Genomic DNA, 16,490 nt, shown 5'->3' on the forward strand with positions numbered 1-16,490 from the left:
TAGTTTCCTACATTTATTATATGTTACAACATACAAAACATATAGTAACAACAATATACGATCATTTATCATTACGCCGATGCTAAACGGGGCAGCGCACAACTAATTTAATTTCTTCAATTATATCATCTTCGTATTCTGGACACAATCCAAGGACTAGATCAAAGGATAACAACAATAATGCAATATACAATATGTTTGTTTCGTTCAAAAAATATTGTTCAAGTATTTATATTAAAATAAGTATTTTGCTTTGTATTGGAAGTCAGTAGTGAAATAATATAGCAATCTAGAGAAACAACTACATAACATGTTTATATATGTGGCATGCGCACGCGCACTTCGCGTCGGTTACAGTGGAAACTGGCAATGCGCTGCCTGAGGGGTTCTCAGTTCCATAGTGCAGTCTGTGGCGAGCGACGATGCGACGGAGCCGGCTGCGGCAACTAGTCGGGACATACAACTAGTCGGGACATACAACTAGTCGGGACATACAACTAGTCGGGACATACAACTAGTCGGGACATACAACTAGTCGGGACATACAACTAGTCGGGACATACAACTAGTCGGGACATACAACTAGTCGGGACATACAACTAGTCGGGACATGCAACTAGTCGGGACATACAACTAGTCGGGACATACAACTAGTCGGGACATGCACTACACACGATGCAGTCGCACCGACCGCACGGTCTCGCACGGTCGGACACCGGCCGCTGCGCAACATGGCGCGGGTCAATTCCGAGTGGGGCGTTATCGTTTCGAATCTGTTTGATGATCGACGAATCTCATGAATATCTTATCTTCGTGTAAAAAAGACGTAACTTTACTCGAAACTTCATCTCTGCGCCCAATGCTAAGTAGACCATTCTACTGAGGAGATTAACACAACATATTTAACATACTTTATGTAACCATAGAGCGTAGTAGCAGCTCCGCAGACAACTCCGTCGCATCGAGTATTTACTTCATTAACATAGTTTCATTATTGCCTGTCTTCGACACGCAGCAGTCGGCCTGCGAGTGCGAGCTACAGTTCCTGTGCCGAGGTCCAACTCGCGAGCTAACTACAATAAAGTACAAATAACGTAATATTACGTTCACTATGTTAGTCAGCAGTAGAAGTAATGTTTACAAACTCTTACATATTTATGCTAAAATTCGAACACTCATTTATTTCTGAGTTCAATTCCTTGACAGTGTTTCGTTAGCATAGACTACATGTACTTATGACTAGGGGTCGCGGTAAAGCGTCGGCTTGCTTCGTCGGACTAGTGAAGTGTAACGTAGCCGTTTAGTTTGACTAAACAGCGCCATCTAGTGAGTGCCAAACGACAACTGATGTACTATTACATCAGTTTTCACACAGATGAGCACAGCTTACGACTGTATATTTGGAAGTTACGCTGAAATAGTTTGTTTGAGAATGGTTCAGCCTTGTTATTGCCAGCAGCTGGCGCTGTCGCGAGCCAGCTGGTGCACGAGACTACAGGGGGGGGGGGGCGCCCGCCGCCGTACTACTGGCTACTACACGTACACACTGTCGGTAGCAGAGTTGTGCGAAACCTCAATTAATTATTGTCCGGTGAGCGTTTAGTATTTGTGACGTTGCATAATAATATGAGCTACTTGTTACTCCCAGATTGCTAGTACACGGGGTGCGGGCGCCGCCTCCACAACCGCTCTTATAATTAATGTTTAAACATTGAAATATACTCCTTACTTACTTATAAATAAAAGCTAGATACTTATGAAATCTCTTTGGCGTGTGTATAACAAATGTTTCGTGCTATACCTACGTACCAGCGGCTCGACTCAACACTGCATTGAGAACTAAGTGGGCCACGTCTGAGGGAGCGGTGGAAGTTATTGTCAACTGTGACGTAAGCATACGTAGGTATATACAAAGACATTGTGCTATGTATACAGATGCATGCAATATGGCTGCACGTGTGTGTTCCCATCGAGCCGCCGTACCGAGTTTGGTTCCAACATCAAGCCCCGCGCGCACGGCCCGGCCCGCGGCCGCCCTCACTGCCTTCTACCACGCGAGCGGGTACATGTCGCTACACGCGCACTGCTCACTCACTTACACTCCTACACATGGATCGTCTGCTAACCCAGACTAAATTCCTTGCATAGGGATTCATTCCAAGTATCGCAAATAAATAATTAAAAGTAAAAATAAGTGCGATACATGAGCCGAGGACCGACGCCGGGTGCGCGGGCCTTGGATCAACAAAATAATACTAGCGAGAACAATCCGCAATGTATTGGTCACGCTGTCTGCTTACACTATGGACACTTACCGAGCTACAATAAATGCTACGCATTGGTACATGGTGTATGAAATAAACAAGTCATCTTACAAACGATACATCTAGGTTTAACGTCTCCTACACGCGACCATTATGTTTGTGCATTCGAACAGGCGCGACACGGCGACACGGCGATCCTCGTATTAAAGCATTCGAGTAATGTTGTGTTCCGCAGCTGCAGTGGAAGCTCCATTATGACGTGTCTCCACTATTGCGTGGTACACTCTAGTCGGTAGAAACCTTTAAAGCTTCGATTTCAAAAGATTTGTGTTCGACATATAGTTTTATATTCTTCCGTCAATATAAAAATATGACTAAACTACGCATTACACGTACTATGCGGTCTAACATCACTGTACAAGCCTTACTCACGAATATATCGGTGCAATTACATATTACTGGTTACCAACAAACAGCTTCGTGTCGGCTGACCACTCCGTCCCCAATACAAGCAGTACTAGTGTAGACGTGTCGCGGAGCGGCGCTGTGTGTGTGTGTGTGTCTCACAGCAGAGTACAGCGCAGCTTGCGGCGGCCGCGCGGCTTGGCCTCCTGCTGCGGGTGGTTGCGGATGATGCGCACCAACTGGAACGTCAAGTACCACACGTGGAACACTCACCTCGTGGAAGGCAGGGGAGGGAGCACAGGCAGTGGAACACTCACCTCGTGGAAGGCAGGGGAGGGAGCACAGGCAGTGGAACACTCACCTCGTGGAAGGCAGGGGAGGGAGCACAGGCAGTGGAACACTCACCTCGTGGAAGGCAGGGGAGGGAGCACAGGCAGTGGAACACTCACCTCGTGGAAGGCAGGGGAGGGAGCACAGGCAGTGGAACACTCACCTCGTGGGAGGCAGGGGAGGGAGCACAGGCAGTGGAACACTCACCTCGTGGGAGGCAGGGGAGGGAGCACAGGCAGTGGAACACTCACCTCGTGGGAGGCAGGGGAGGGAGCACAGGCAGTGGAACACTCACCTCGTGGGAGGCAGGGGAGGGAGCACAGGCAGTGGAACACTCACCTCGTGGGAGGCAGGGGAGGGAGCACAGGCAGTGGAACACTCACCTCGTGGGAGGCAGGGGGAGGGAGCACAGGCAGTGGAACACTCACCTCGCGGAAGGCAGGGGAGGGAGCACAGGCAGTGGAACACTCACCTCGCGGAGGCAGGGGAGGGAGCACAGGCAGTGGAACACTCACCTCGTGGAAGGCAGGGGAGGGAGCACAGGCAGTGGAACACTCACCTCGTGGGAGGCAGGGGAGGGAGCACAGGCAGTGGAACACTCACCTCGTGGGAGGCAGGGGAGGGAGCACAGGCAGTGGAACACTCACCTCGTGGGAGGCAGGGGAGGGAGCACAGGCAGTGGAACACTCACCTCGTGGGAGGCAGGGGAGGGAGCACAGGCAGTGGAACACTCACCTCGTGGGAGGCAGGGGAGGGAGCACAGGCAGTGGAACACTCACCTCGTGGGAGGCAGGGGAGGGAGCACAGGCAGTGGAACACTCACCTCGTGGAAGGCAGGGGAGGGAGCACAGGCAGTGGAACACTCACCTCGTGGGAGGCAGGGGAGGGAGCACAGGCAGTGGAACACTCACCTCGTGGAAGGCAGGGGAGGGAGCACAGGCAGTGGAACACTCACCTCGTGGGAGGCAGGGGAGGGAGCACAGGCAGTGGAACACTCACCTCGTGGGAGGCAGGGGAGGGAGCACAGGCAGTGGAACACTCACCTCGTGGGAGGCAGGGGAGGGAGCACAGGCAGTGGAACACTCACCTCGTGGAAGGCGGCGTCGATGTTGAGCGGCGGTTCCTTGGCACTGGTCTCGATGTAGGGCGCGCCCAGCTGCCGCGCCAGCTCGCGGCCGGCCTCCTCGCTGACGGCGCGCACGTGCACCAGGTCCACCTTGTTGGCGGCCAGCAGCATGGGGTACGTGTCCCTGCACACGTCACGTGTCACGCTACAAATCACTGCCAGCCTCCGAGTCCCCCCCTCCCCTCGCTGCACGGCCTCACCTGTCCTTGACCCGCAGTATCTGTGTGTGGAAGTGGCGGATGTTCTCGTAGCTCTGCTTGTCGGTGACGGAGTACACGAGCAGGAAGCCGTCCCCCTTGCGCATGTACTGCTCCCGCATGGCGCTGAACTCCTCCTGCCCCGCCGTGTCCAGTACTGGGGGCGATATAGAATGGTGCAATAACAATACTAGCCGTCCTACAACGCTAGAGCTCCGTGTCACCAAGCGCGTAGCTCTCACCATCGAGGATGCACCACTGGCCGTCCACCTCGGTGTGCTGAATGTACGAGTCCTCGATGGTGGGGTCGTAATCCGTCACGAACAGCTTCTGGAAGAACTGGATAGTGATCGCGCTCTTCCCCACGCCGCCATCTCCCACCACCACCAGTTTGATCTGGAAATGGCGAACATTACATTGATTATAATACTAACTAAATAATATGCTGGCCGGGGTCAACAAGGATAGTTGGGTGAACAGCAGTGTAAAAGTAGAGGAGAGAGGTTGTTAGTACTGAACATTATACCTAGTGACAGGGAGGCAAACAGGAAGCAAATTATTGATAGTTGGACTTATTTTGACACTTCTCATTTGCATGACATTATAATATTCCAGTTTATTACACAAAGCATTTGGGATAAAGACCTTTATGACTACATAACTAATAACCGGGGATGACAAGGCTGTTTGAGTAAAATCAAATAATGAATGAAGAGATAGAAAGAGAATGAACCAAAAACTCGGGCTACAGGTAGAGTATAATATAAATGTAAAGCAATACACTAACACTGTCACTGTTTTTGAACAACGACATACTTGATATGCATCTAGCGGCCGCACTGCAAACAAAGTCACATGAAACTTAACTACACAACATTACACTGTTAACTCCACACTGAGGTGTCAACACTCAATTGATCTCAGTTGGCTAATATTGAATTTGATGGTGAGTAAACTTTACTGAAGATGACATTAGTTAATAATATATTTTACATCTGCTGCGTTAACATAAATACATAAACATATTGAATATCAGGTTGAGAGCATTCTTTTACATAATAGTACAAACTTATAAAACACACATTCCACCCACACCACTCACACAAACATTTAAAAATATATTTCCTGACTAGCAGACAGAGCACAACAATCTAATACTATAAAGTATATGTTCACTGTACATAATATAAACAAGTACTCCTGTACAAAAACTACAATCTCTAGCATACACTATCTTATCATCATTATTATTGAAAGGTATACTGGGCACATAGAAGTGGGCCTCCATGTAGCTAGTGGTCAGTAGTGTAAGTCCATTAACCATCTAACTAGACTTGCAATAAAAAATGCATAAACTTTATATTATTGTTAATACAATAGTACTGGCCTGGACAAGTGGCCACTGACTGCTCGTTGTACTCTACCATAGTAGTAACTCGCAACCAAATTGTAATGTAAATGAATGTGACAAGTTATTAAACATGACTACACTTGTAGAATGAATAGAAGTTAGTGCTTTACTAAAAACTGGAACACAAAAGTCATGAACAATAGTATAAGTAGCACTTGGTGGGTAGTTGACTCCAATATTGATTTATAGGTACTACAGATCAACTAGTTGTTTACAATCAATATGCACTGTTGAGATTCATGAGATAAGTGAGGCTTATCTGCCTAAAATGATAACGAAGATAGTAGTGATTACAGGCAGTACCTGTGGTACAGGCAAGTAATAAATGTAGAGCTGACAGTTACATAGTTACTCCACTGTCCACTTCCCTACTTGAACCATAATCAGGACGACACCACCTTCCGTACAAGTGTAGGTGCAACATAAATATGGAACTAGTTTCCTTTAAGGAAACCACTGAAAATCTATTTTAAGAATCTCATCAAGTCTCATCTTACTTACAACTTGTGACAAAAATATGCCCTTGCAGAGTATTATTTAATTTTGTTGTTTTAAATAAACTTGAGCATTTTTTTTTTTATAATTCTACCAATGGATACATAAAAAAATAAGTTCTATTTTTTTTAGCTCAGCTATGTTATTATTATGAAGTAAAACAATAAAAATGTATTTATTATGATAATAGTGTTGCTAATATTCCGACTCACCGTAGGCAGGTTCTCATTAGGAGGTCCCGGGCGCGTCATGTTGTCCCTGCACCGCTGCGCCCCGCCACCTTCTTATGACCGCGGGATCCACGCACATGGAATATTATCTGCGGAATTACCAGCGGAGCCCATCAACAGTGTTTGCATGAAACATTATTTGCATGTTGGCAGTGGCTGGTGGCATTTAGTCATCCCACGCCCGTCAACCGACTTGCAGACAGCTGATGGTCGATAAACAAGTAAAATTACTTACCTCATTGTTTTATCATTGTCGGTGTAGTTATCAGATACTGGACGGAATGTTTTCCGTTAGGTAAACAATAGAACTTAATGTAAACATGAAATAACCACTTAATTTCTTCGGTAAATAAATTAACTGTATTAACTAAAGTGTAACGAAAATCGCGTACGGTATGTGACGTTTAAAGTGATGTGACAGATTAATAACGTTGAGTCGACCTACACTGAGAAACAATCGATAATGATTGAAAACCAAGCATCAGGTAAGTTAGTTTTATTCTGACTCATTTAAATTTATAAAGAGCGAAACATTTAATTAACAAAGAAATAAACATTATTAAACATTAGTTTGTATTGTTGTATTACACAGACACAAACAGCCTACTGTTATTGAACGAACTAGCTAATGTCAAATATTCTGTTAGCCAACATTCTGAAAATTAAGATTCGTTCAACTCTACATTCTCGTGAAACAATTTTTTATTTTATTTTTATACAGTATAAGAATTATTAGTATTTGGATAGTGACAACTCATGCACATGCATTCTTTGTAGTGATACCACTAATACCCGGCACGAACCATTGCAATTTTTTTCATGGTAGGGTTTGGTTACATGTACCTAGTTACATTATAACACATAATTATTTATTTTCTAATTAAATGATTACCAACGATTACTCCTAAGTCACATATGATTAAAACTAAATAATCATACAGTAATGAAGAAAAATACAATACGTAAGCGAACTTACCCCTATCATGAAAAATCGCAAGACTGTTTCATCGTTCGTGGCGGGGACTTTATTTGTTTCGTATTGTAAACGAAACGAAATAGTTTGTGTTTATAATATTTAAACAAAAGAGCTTGTAGAGTCAGGCTCTACATGAAATAGGTCAGATGAACTTTTTGAACGAGGTGACGAGCCATGATTTTATGGTAATATTTTAAATGAACATCACACAAAATTACTTTCAATTTATTTTTTGCGGGTTCATTTTTGCTTTTTTAGGTTTTTTTAAACGTTGCCCCGCACTAGGATTTTCTCCTGTGTCGTGGGTGCGTTTACAAACATATAAGTTCACATACCCATGACACCGAGACCCGAAACAACATTTGTGGATCACACAAAGAGTTGCCCCGTGCGGGAATCGAACTTGCTACACGTTGCATAGCAGCCGGTTACCTACTACCCAAAAGTGAGAAGTGACCGATTAATCGGCATTACTGATGTATCAAGGTATTCTATAAGAAACCGTAAAGAGAACTCCTTGCCAGAGTCTGTGTTTTCTGTAACAATGTAGGGCATGACCGCGGTGTCTTCAAGTTCTGAGTGGATAAGTTGCATATGGGCAAGCGTAGCCCATCGTTGGCCACACATCACACCACATCATCGCTAACCACTAGGCAAAACAGTGGCCAAACGTCATGCAAAATTTACAGGTCGTATAAATTGTATTTAAAACAAAGCTGGCGACAAATCATTTACCCCAACAAGACAGGAATTGTCGTCTCATTATGGTAATATTCGGAGACCTGTCAAAAGTAAAACAATATCGCAGTGAGGCTCGGGCCGTAGACCCCAACCCCGATAGTCATAAATCAGGTCTACTTATGCAGCGCCACGCACACCTCAAGAATTCGGGAACACATACACCCACGCTATAAATAAATTCATGTAGCACAACCCTGCCACAGGGACGTCCCACAACGTCTAACAATTGTTGTTAGTACTTAGTTAACTGGTAGTTTTATTTAAATAATCGCCAATTAAATAGCTAGGCATTCTTTACACCTAACGAGTTCTTGTGTTAAGTTGTTAGTGTAAATTAATAAATTATTCCGTATTAATTAAAACCACCCATATTTTGGTAGGTTCGATCGAGTCTAAGATGGGATGTTGTTTGTTTTTGTTGCGTAAAGTATAAATTAATGATTTGTCTCTTAAAAAATGTTTGCCACCCCTGTATCGTGCGCGGGTTTTACCTTCTCGCATTATTTTATCCCGGCGTCATCCGTTACGCTTTATCGAGCTATTATTTTTGTTGAAAAATGTACGCGCCAGGTAGACGTTACTTCCCTTAGTCACTCGACAGCGACCACTTAGCTACATAGCAGCACCAGTCGATCTAGTTCTTTGCTGGATCGACTGGTCTAGTGATTACCGCGAAAAATGAGTACGGTACCCTATATCTTTTATCAGCTAGAAAAGTTCAGATGATGTCCAAACGGTCGGAAAGAACCACAAAGACACATTTCGAACAAAAATGAAATCAAAATCAGTTCGAATGTAATGCTGCTAGTTACGAACAGAGGTACAGATGTGCTTATATTACACACAGTACTTGTTTCAGCGTCAGTTACCTTCCAGGACGGAGTTTCAATGTAGTAAAAGACGTCTCAATAACCGATTTGAACTGTTCGATGTATTCCTGGTCTCCGAACAACCGGACTAACAAAGAAAGCTAGCAACACAAACATATTATTATAGTAGATATCCGAAATTAAGAATGCGAGTGATTTTTTATACTTCGCGACGTTTCACTCTTATTGGGAATATTGGACTTGCAAACCAGATTATGATGAAAGTAGCCACTGGCGCTTGGTGTCGGTCACAGATCCACAACCACAACACTGGCAGTCTGGTGGCGAACTTTCGCATTACAATACTATGGCCGTGTGACTGTGTTGATCGACGAGTAACAAAAAGGGCGTAACGATTGTAACGAGCGCCGCCGTGTCAGCCGCCTGATGATCCAGTGCACTACATCAAAGGTAACTATCGGAGCTATTGGATTACTGGAGCGTCGAGTCTGGAATGTAATCAACTGTTCAGCCGTGCAATTTCCTACTCCCGTCCCATGGCAACATACCTAGTATACCTAGATATTCAGATAGCTGAGGCCACAGCACGGGAGCTCTTTACGTTGTGCAAACCGGTGATTGGTAATATGACTCATGATGAAGTTAAAAAATATAAATAGTTAGTCGCAAAATAATGATTAAGTTTTTATAAAACGTTTCAAATCCAATTTTGACACAATAACGTTAATATGTATACGTTGGCGAATCAAATCAGCTTCTAAATGCGTCTGTCAGGCATTCAACGTAAAATGAAATACTTTCCGCGCCCGTCATGCATTTTAATGAGTCAGCTTTACACGGACTCATAAAAGGACTCAATTCTGAAGCATGGGGCGGTACATGCGATGGGTTCGCATGTAGCGCCCCACCTGATGGGTCGGCGGTCGGCTGGGGCTCCTGCGTGACCCACTTAGTTCCCTGTGGCCCCACGCTCGGGGCCAGCCATGTACGGAAGTCCCAGATTAATATTTATTTTGCGCTAGAACACACGAGCACGGTCCGCTGCTGCAGTTTATTATTTTCAATGAAGTAGGTCAAAGTTTATTAACCTGAGACACCAAGCTAAGGAACTACGAGTACATGTCACTAATCTATTGTTACTTGGCAGGCTTGAAAGTAATTTTTCTGCAAACTGGTCTCTCTTTCTCTGTTGGAAAACATCTAGGTATTTATAACAAATACACCTTCAAATACTTATTCATTGTAGCCCAATATAGCCATAGCTCATCAGTTCCCAGTGGGAGGCGATCCTGCTGCCCCGCTACAGTAGGTGTACGATACTGTTCCTACACATGCCACTAAACGGTCGCGACTCGCGAGCGTGTTACAGCAGGCGCCTGCAGTTCGCGTGACATCTCTCTATTTGCTCGCCTCGGGTCGATTCACTGGGCTGTAAGGCTCTCCAGCCTTTGTGTGTAAGTAGGCCACGACTCACAAACATTCAGTTTGTTACATTCGTCCGACCGTTATAACAATGATCAAGACATTAAGACTTTGTCAGCGATAACTATAAAAAGAGGTGCAAACATCGGCATTATTAGGTTTACTCCGCAGGCGGCGCCGCGCTAGACTTCGTCGTGGGGCAAGCAGATAGCACACAACTAAATAATGTCTGTCAATCACTTACAGAAATCAAAAGCCACGTCCCCCAATTTGTTATAAGGGACATAAATAAATTGGTAAGTACCCTCTTATTAAGATTCCCCCAAGACTGCAGCTCCCTGCGCTAGTTACCTCGTGTTATATGGGGCCCGCAGGTGTTTACTCTCACCGTGTACCCATATAATAGATACTTAGTACTTTCTCTGACAATAAGCAGAGAATATGCAGCCAACATTGTATTATTTTTGAGTAAATTAGGTTAAAATTACCTAAGGTACCTACAGTTAGTTTACAATTGCGATTTTTTTATTATCTGCCTAACTTTAAACTTAATTTACTCAAAAGTAACAAAATGTTGGCTGGATATTTTCTGCTTAACAGGGTCCAATTTACTGTGACTTTGACTCTGCCACCAAGTATATTGTCAAGGTGCTCACTACAGACTACTGAAACTTTGCAGTCGATGAGTCGACTGGCTATTTACACAACCAGAAACAAGTAATATGTATGTACACCCGAGTCCGGCAGACTGACCGAAGACCAATGTGTACTAAAAGTATGTATACGCTGATCCCTAAAATACTTTGTCTGTGGCCTTCCTACTTTTACTGCCACTTGTTACAACTCGTCTCGTGCGATATTGTAGACGAAGCCAAGATCAACGCTAAGCACTTGCCTATCTGTTCATAATATTGTGTAACTGATTTACCTACTTGTTAAGTTGATCGCAATGCTATAATTTTCAATGTATCGATCGGTAGGTACCGACATTACTAGAAAGATAACCACAAAGCTAAAATGTCGCGGCAGTCGTTAATAACAACTCAATATAGTCTGAACCCTATCTCTAGGCTCCGTCTGGTTGCCATGGTAACGACAAAATGGCGCGCTACAGGCTTCCCGCGCTTTCCTCGCGTTCCCGCCACCCGCCATATTGATCCAGAATCCGCACGCGTTCAAAAACCTTTTCCGTAAATATGAAATGTGAAACCTTGTAATTACGGGATTGTTATGAGTTTAGAACAAATAACTATGCTACGCTTTCATTAGTATAAAACTCAAGCAAAGATCTAGAGAATGTATAGAAGAGCCGTTATATTGTAATAACGTAAAATTTTATAGTTCTATTGTTTTATTGACCTCTTACAAAGTCAAAATAATAATACTTAGGAAAGCAAACTAGTACACAGTATAGATTAGATATGTACAGTTATTGAATAAATTCAATTATATTTGTATCCGTATTTTTCTTTAAAACTAAAGTATTTTAAGAAAAAGCAATGTGTTTGAGCTGTTTGTCCCGGATAGAAGTTCAACGTCCCAGCCGGCCTTGGCACGGTTGCGTAACATACCGCAAGTACAATGCCGCGGTTATTTGCTCAGTTTACGATCTTGTACTAGAATTAGAGAGTCAACCCTTTCGGGTAATTCGCACAATCTGACAATACATGAGCCACATAAAGGAATTGCGCAGGATTTACGGAAAAGGTAGTTACACACAGGCATCGAGGTACACGGCAGGATATTGTTTCAACGACCCGCCTCCGGTTACCTCATAATATCATGGTTGATCCTTAATGAATGTCATAACCGTCTCATTTCGCAATGTTCTCCCAACACCCGGTACGACTACCGGGTACCGACGTACCTAGGTGTGCTAGGGAGAACTACTTCTTGCCACAACTGCAGCTGCCGTCGCGACGCTGGAAACAAACAGTCAACATCTGCTTGCATACAGTCAGCATTAATGGACTGAAATAAGTGCAGCTACATAGATCTAGTTAACTAGCGCTAACAGTGCTTAATTATTATATACCGTACCTAATAGATCTAATTAATGAGATGTGTAATTTTTTTCTGGAAAACCCTTTTTCTACGTTTTCACCCTTTTTATGTGATTCTAAATAAAAGTTGTGTTTTAGATATATTCAATTCATGAAAATTATTGTTTATATTCTGTGTTTTGTAATCGACCTTTGCACACCATTGCTGAATTACTCATAAGTATTCGAAACACTGACGTCGTGTCAATGACGCGTCGTCACAATAAACGTAACGACGCTGCCTGTCGCCAGGCATCACGCCGCTGGGCGACAATTAAGCTTCTCTGTCCGGTGTCCGGTCTGCTGAACGCACCCTCGTACCCCTTCACGCGATGGGGTTGCAAGGTGGAAAGTTACCCTTAAAATTGGGACAGCCATTTCCTTCTCTTTTATCAAGATAATCTTTTCAACACCTTATGTCTTACAGAGACCAAATTTATTAGTTTAAGTAACTAATACACGTATACGCTAACGATCAATTATGATAATTATTACATAAAGAACTAAACCCGTGGCGTAAACCGGAAGTACCGCCGCGAGATTTCCGCGTCGGGTAAAGTGAAACAGAAGCTTGCAACCCTCGCTAAAGTCGTCAGTGCGTCGCGCACCCCGGCGGAGGACGCGCGTGTGTGCTGCGGTGTCGCCGCTCGTGCAGTGTTTACTGTTTTGTTTCGGATGATACCCTGGTGATGTCGAGCCACCGGTGAGTAAGGGCTGACGCGTGCCGCGGTTTCGTACATCTGTACTCTAATTGGAATAAAAGAAGGGAGCTTGTCTATATAGGGTGCGAATTGGGGGTCTATTCATCTTTGTTTGTAAATTGTATCGACAGGTATAAATCATACTTGTGATTGTGTTTGTGTACTGAATTAGCTTCAAGTGTTTTTGTGTAATGTTTGTGGCTTGTTCCTGACGTATCATGTGTGAGAGCTACACATTCCCTATTGGAGGCCCACCGGACTTCCTCAATGAGTACATTTCAATAATTGTTCTGTAAATGTACAAGCGAACCTTGCAATTTCCTAAATGTGAATGATACAAAGGATCGCGTATAATAGAATCCCATGAAAGAAATCGTCGTCATGTTAAGGCCGCGTATACTTTGCTTGTTTAACAATGGCCTTGTGACCCGGTTTGCTACCAAGCACTGATATCATTGACCCCACATTGTTCTCTTACTTTTTTAATTAAAATCCTAACGTTTCCGATTCATTATAACGAATAGATTTATTGGCGCCCAGCGTGGGACCGGCGAGAATGCAATAATGTAACGTCGGTGTTAAATAATTCAGTATCATCTAATATTCCCAATATGTCATGAAGATTACGCTATGTGTCTATTAGTGTGTGCCATTCTACTAAACATAAAGATATACAGCCTATTCCAGTGGAAACGAAATATGCGTTGCGATGTATTTTAGTATCAAAGTCTTCGCTCCGGATTGTTCAGTGACCTGTAAAGCCGATCGTCAGGAATATTACACCTACGACGCTGGCAGTAAAACAGTTAACCAGCCAAGATAACTTTACTGTGCTGGGAAACACACACACACACACACATCAACAGTGATAGTCCACTTGTGGACTGTAGGCGTCTACATACATACTACATATAATTATCACGCTTGACACTTGGGTTGAAGATCGCAGTTTAGAAGGTTCAGGTTTATCAAAGAGCCCCTCTAGTAGTGATCAGCTCTAGTAGTGAGAAATGTATTGGACCATGTCTTCGCCCCACGGCTGGGTCTAGTCGGCTATAGTTTGGCACTAATTCCACCGACACCAACATACTGAGCATAAAGTCAGAGTTCACGCTCGTCACTCCTAACTCCCACGCTGTATTTCGTTAATTTAAAAAAAGGTTCTATTCAATAACATAAACATGAATACTCATGCATTTGTAGCTACGTATTATTCAAAGAAGTAATCGGTTTCCATTGGACGTCTATTTTGTTAATACATCCTCCTATCCTCATTCGTGATCATCTAGTTTTGTGCGATGGGAAACAAGTTAATATGTAAGTAACAAGTCTGACTCATGTAGTTACTACTCTGGAATTATACTACGGATTCAGGCGTATTTCCAAAATGTAACGCACCAGTGAATCATCTCGCCTGTCATCCATGTATGATGACCATCCTGCTGGTACTCTTGGATCTTGAATGGATTGTCTCTGGGTGATCTGGGTGACAATGTTGTTCTTCTTGTCTCCTTACTAAATTGCCTAAAATGTCTTTGAACTGCGTGTTCACATGTGATAACAAAGTGACCCCCAGACCAGAGCCACAGCTGCAGTACCTACGCACGAACTATTTAAAAACAAATATTACGAAGTGCGAGATAAGTCCGTGTCAGTCGCCAGATAATATCCACACAGAAGCACATTGAGGCTAGACATTAATGTTTGTCTGCCGGAGGGGCAGTGGGGGCAGTGGGGGCAGTGTGCTCAATGTTCCACTGCTCATTCGATCAGTTCTGTATACATACCTACTTTTTATTCTCTGTTCTTATATTCTAACCGTACAGTTAAATATCTGTCATCATTTCATCTACAGCCTAAAAGCAGCCACTGCTGACCAAAGGCCTCTTCTCACAAGAAGGTTTGAGCATTAATCACCACGCTTGCTCGATGGTCGGGTTGGCGATTTCAAACTTATAATTATAAATCCAGCTTTCTTCAAGATGTTTTCCTTCACCGTTTGTCAGTGGTGTCTAAATAATCTTAGAAAGTACAAATAACTCGGTAAAGCTCATATTGGTACTTGCTGTTGGTACCTAGATTTCGAACCCGCACCCTTATGCATGAGAAGCGTCTTAAACCTTCGGTCTACCACGACACCCAACTCGTCGTCATGCTACATACTAAACACTAAGCACGCTCTTTGCATGATTCCTCAACCTGGTGTTCCGAGGAATTCTGACTGCGATTGTGACAATAATTTCGACTCCTTTCAATCAGGATTGGTTGCAATTGATGAATAACGGGCCTTCCGTCAGTAGTTATTCCATATTCGGGCGGGCCAGGCTATTGGCACAACATAGCGACGTGACAGACAGACGGACATTGCATAACGGGGGTGCCGGTCGTTCACCCGCCTGCCCGCCACGCGGTAAATAACTTTAAAACCACCCCCACACGGCACTTATTCCTACAAAACTTATTTCCACACTTTCCAAGGGAGTCGCAATACGAGTGTTTACATCAAACAGACCTTATATTGAATGCAATAAAGTTTATATTTCATTGCATAAATGTCTAGATTTAGCGGTCATAGAGCATGAACCTTGGTTGGATAGAAAAGGGTTGAATTTTGTGGTTTAATGAAAGAACATAAACATTCAAGTGTGTTTAGCTAATGTACTAGTAAGTAGGTAAATAATGACTGATTTAAATAATAATCGTATAATAAATAGGGTTAATTTTAACAGGAAACTCCGAAAAAAATATCCTTCTAGAATTACATTTACAAAATATATGTATTTTGAATTTAATCTGAATCAGTACCTACCTACTTCTACATTCTGATCATAACCTTAACCTTGACGCTCCGCCGAACGCTCGCTCGCAGAAATTACGTGTCTTACAAGTGGCCACCACTTCACCAGGGGCTTGTGGCAGACTCTTGTATCAAGCCTGGGCCACTAAACCGAAGCAGTCATCAATAATTATTGAACGCAAAATATATTCTAAAGACGAGAAACTGTGAAATAGTTTTTAAGTGTGCCGGCTCGACCGGAGTGTTACCACGGCCTCACCGAAAACCGACGTGAAACAACGCTTGCGTTGTGTTTCGTTGTGTGAATGAGGTTACCGGAGGCCCAATCCCCGATTCCCCAACAACCCTTAAATTCCTAACCACCAAAATGCCGGCAACACACTTGTAACGCCTCTGGTGTTTCAAGTGTTCATGGGCGTTCGTGATTCGTTTATGAAGAAGAAGGAGCACAAACCTCTAAAGGATGAATTTCATGATAACTACCACATCTAGACTATTACTGTGTGTAAGAACATATTCTCTT

At 43.6% G+C, this 16,490-nt stretch overlaps 2 protein-coding genes across 53 annotated transcripts in view; one reads left to right on the forward strand and one right to left on the reverse strand.

Moving 5' to 3' along the window:
* Window positions 1-6,858, reverse strand: LOC118269490 (ras-related protein M-Ras). 50 transcript variants are annotated; one of them, XM_050704669.1, is made up of 10 exons: window positions 6,694-6,858; window positions 6,441-6,547; window positions 4,565-4,718; window positions 4,326-4,479; window positions 3,955-4,249; window positions 3,559-3,822; window positions 3,119-3,382; window positions 1,806-2,908; window positions 668-1,763; window positions 1-616 (listed from the first exon to the last, which is right to left on the reverse strand). In XM_050704669.1, exons 2-5 carry the CDS (start codon window positions 6,477-6,479, stop codon window positions 4,039-4,041), a joined length of 558 nt encoding a protein of 185 aa, XP_050560626.1. In that variant the 5' UTR covers window positions 6,480-6,547; window positions 6,694-6,858; the 3' UTR covers window positions 1-616; window positions 668-1,763; window positions 1,806-2,908; window positions 3,119-3,382; window positions 3,559-3,822; window positions 3,955-4,038. The 50 variants fall into 50 exon arrangements, with proteins under 50 accessions (XP_050560626.1, XP_050560459.1, XP_050560470.1 ...); XM_050704502.1 differs by adding an exon at window positions 3,867-3,910 and having other exon boundaries at window positions 668-2,908; XM_050704513.1 differs by having other exon boundaries at window positions 668-2,908; window positions 3,559-3,778.
* LOC118269488 (uncharacterized) overlaps window positions 6,795-16,490 on the forward strand; it is a 23,502-nt gene continuing 13,806 nt past the window's right edge. Inside the window, exon 1 of one of the 3 annotated variants that reach the window (XM_035584638.2) lies at window positions 6,795-6,943. In XM_035584638.2, the coding sequence (XP_035440531.2) occupies window positions 6,922-6,943 (22 nt within the window). In that variant the 5' untranslated portion in view covers window positions 6,795-6,921. Of the gene's footprint in view, window positions 6,944-13,059; window positions 13,173-15,047; window positions 15,071-16,490 lie in introns of those variants that run through there. The other 2 variants (XM_050704486.1, XM_050704491.1) reach the window with 2 other exon arrangements.

This window comes from Spodoptera frugiperda, chromosome 2 (assembly GCF_023101765.2).
Source record: "Spodoptera frugiperda isolate SF20-4 chromosome 2, AGI-APGP_CSIRO_Sfru_2.0, whole genome shotgun sequence".
NCBI classification, from domain to species: Eukaryota; Metazoa; Arthropoda; class Insecta; order Lepidoptera; family Noctuidae; genus Spodoptera; species Spodoptera frugiperda.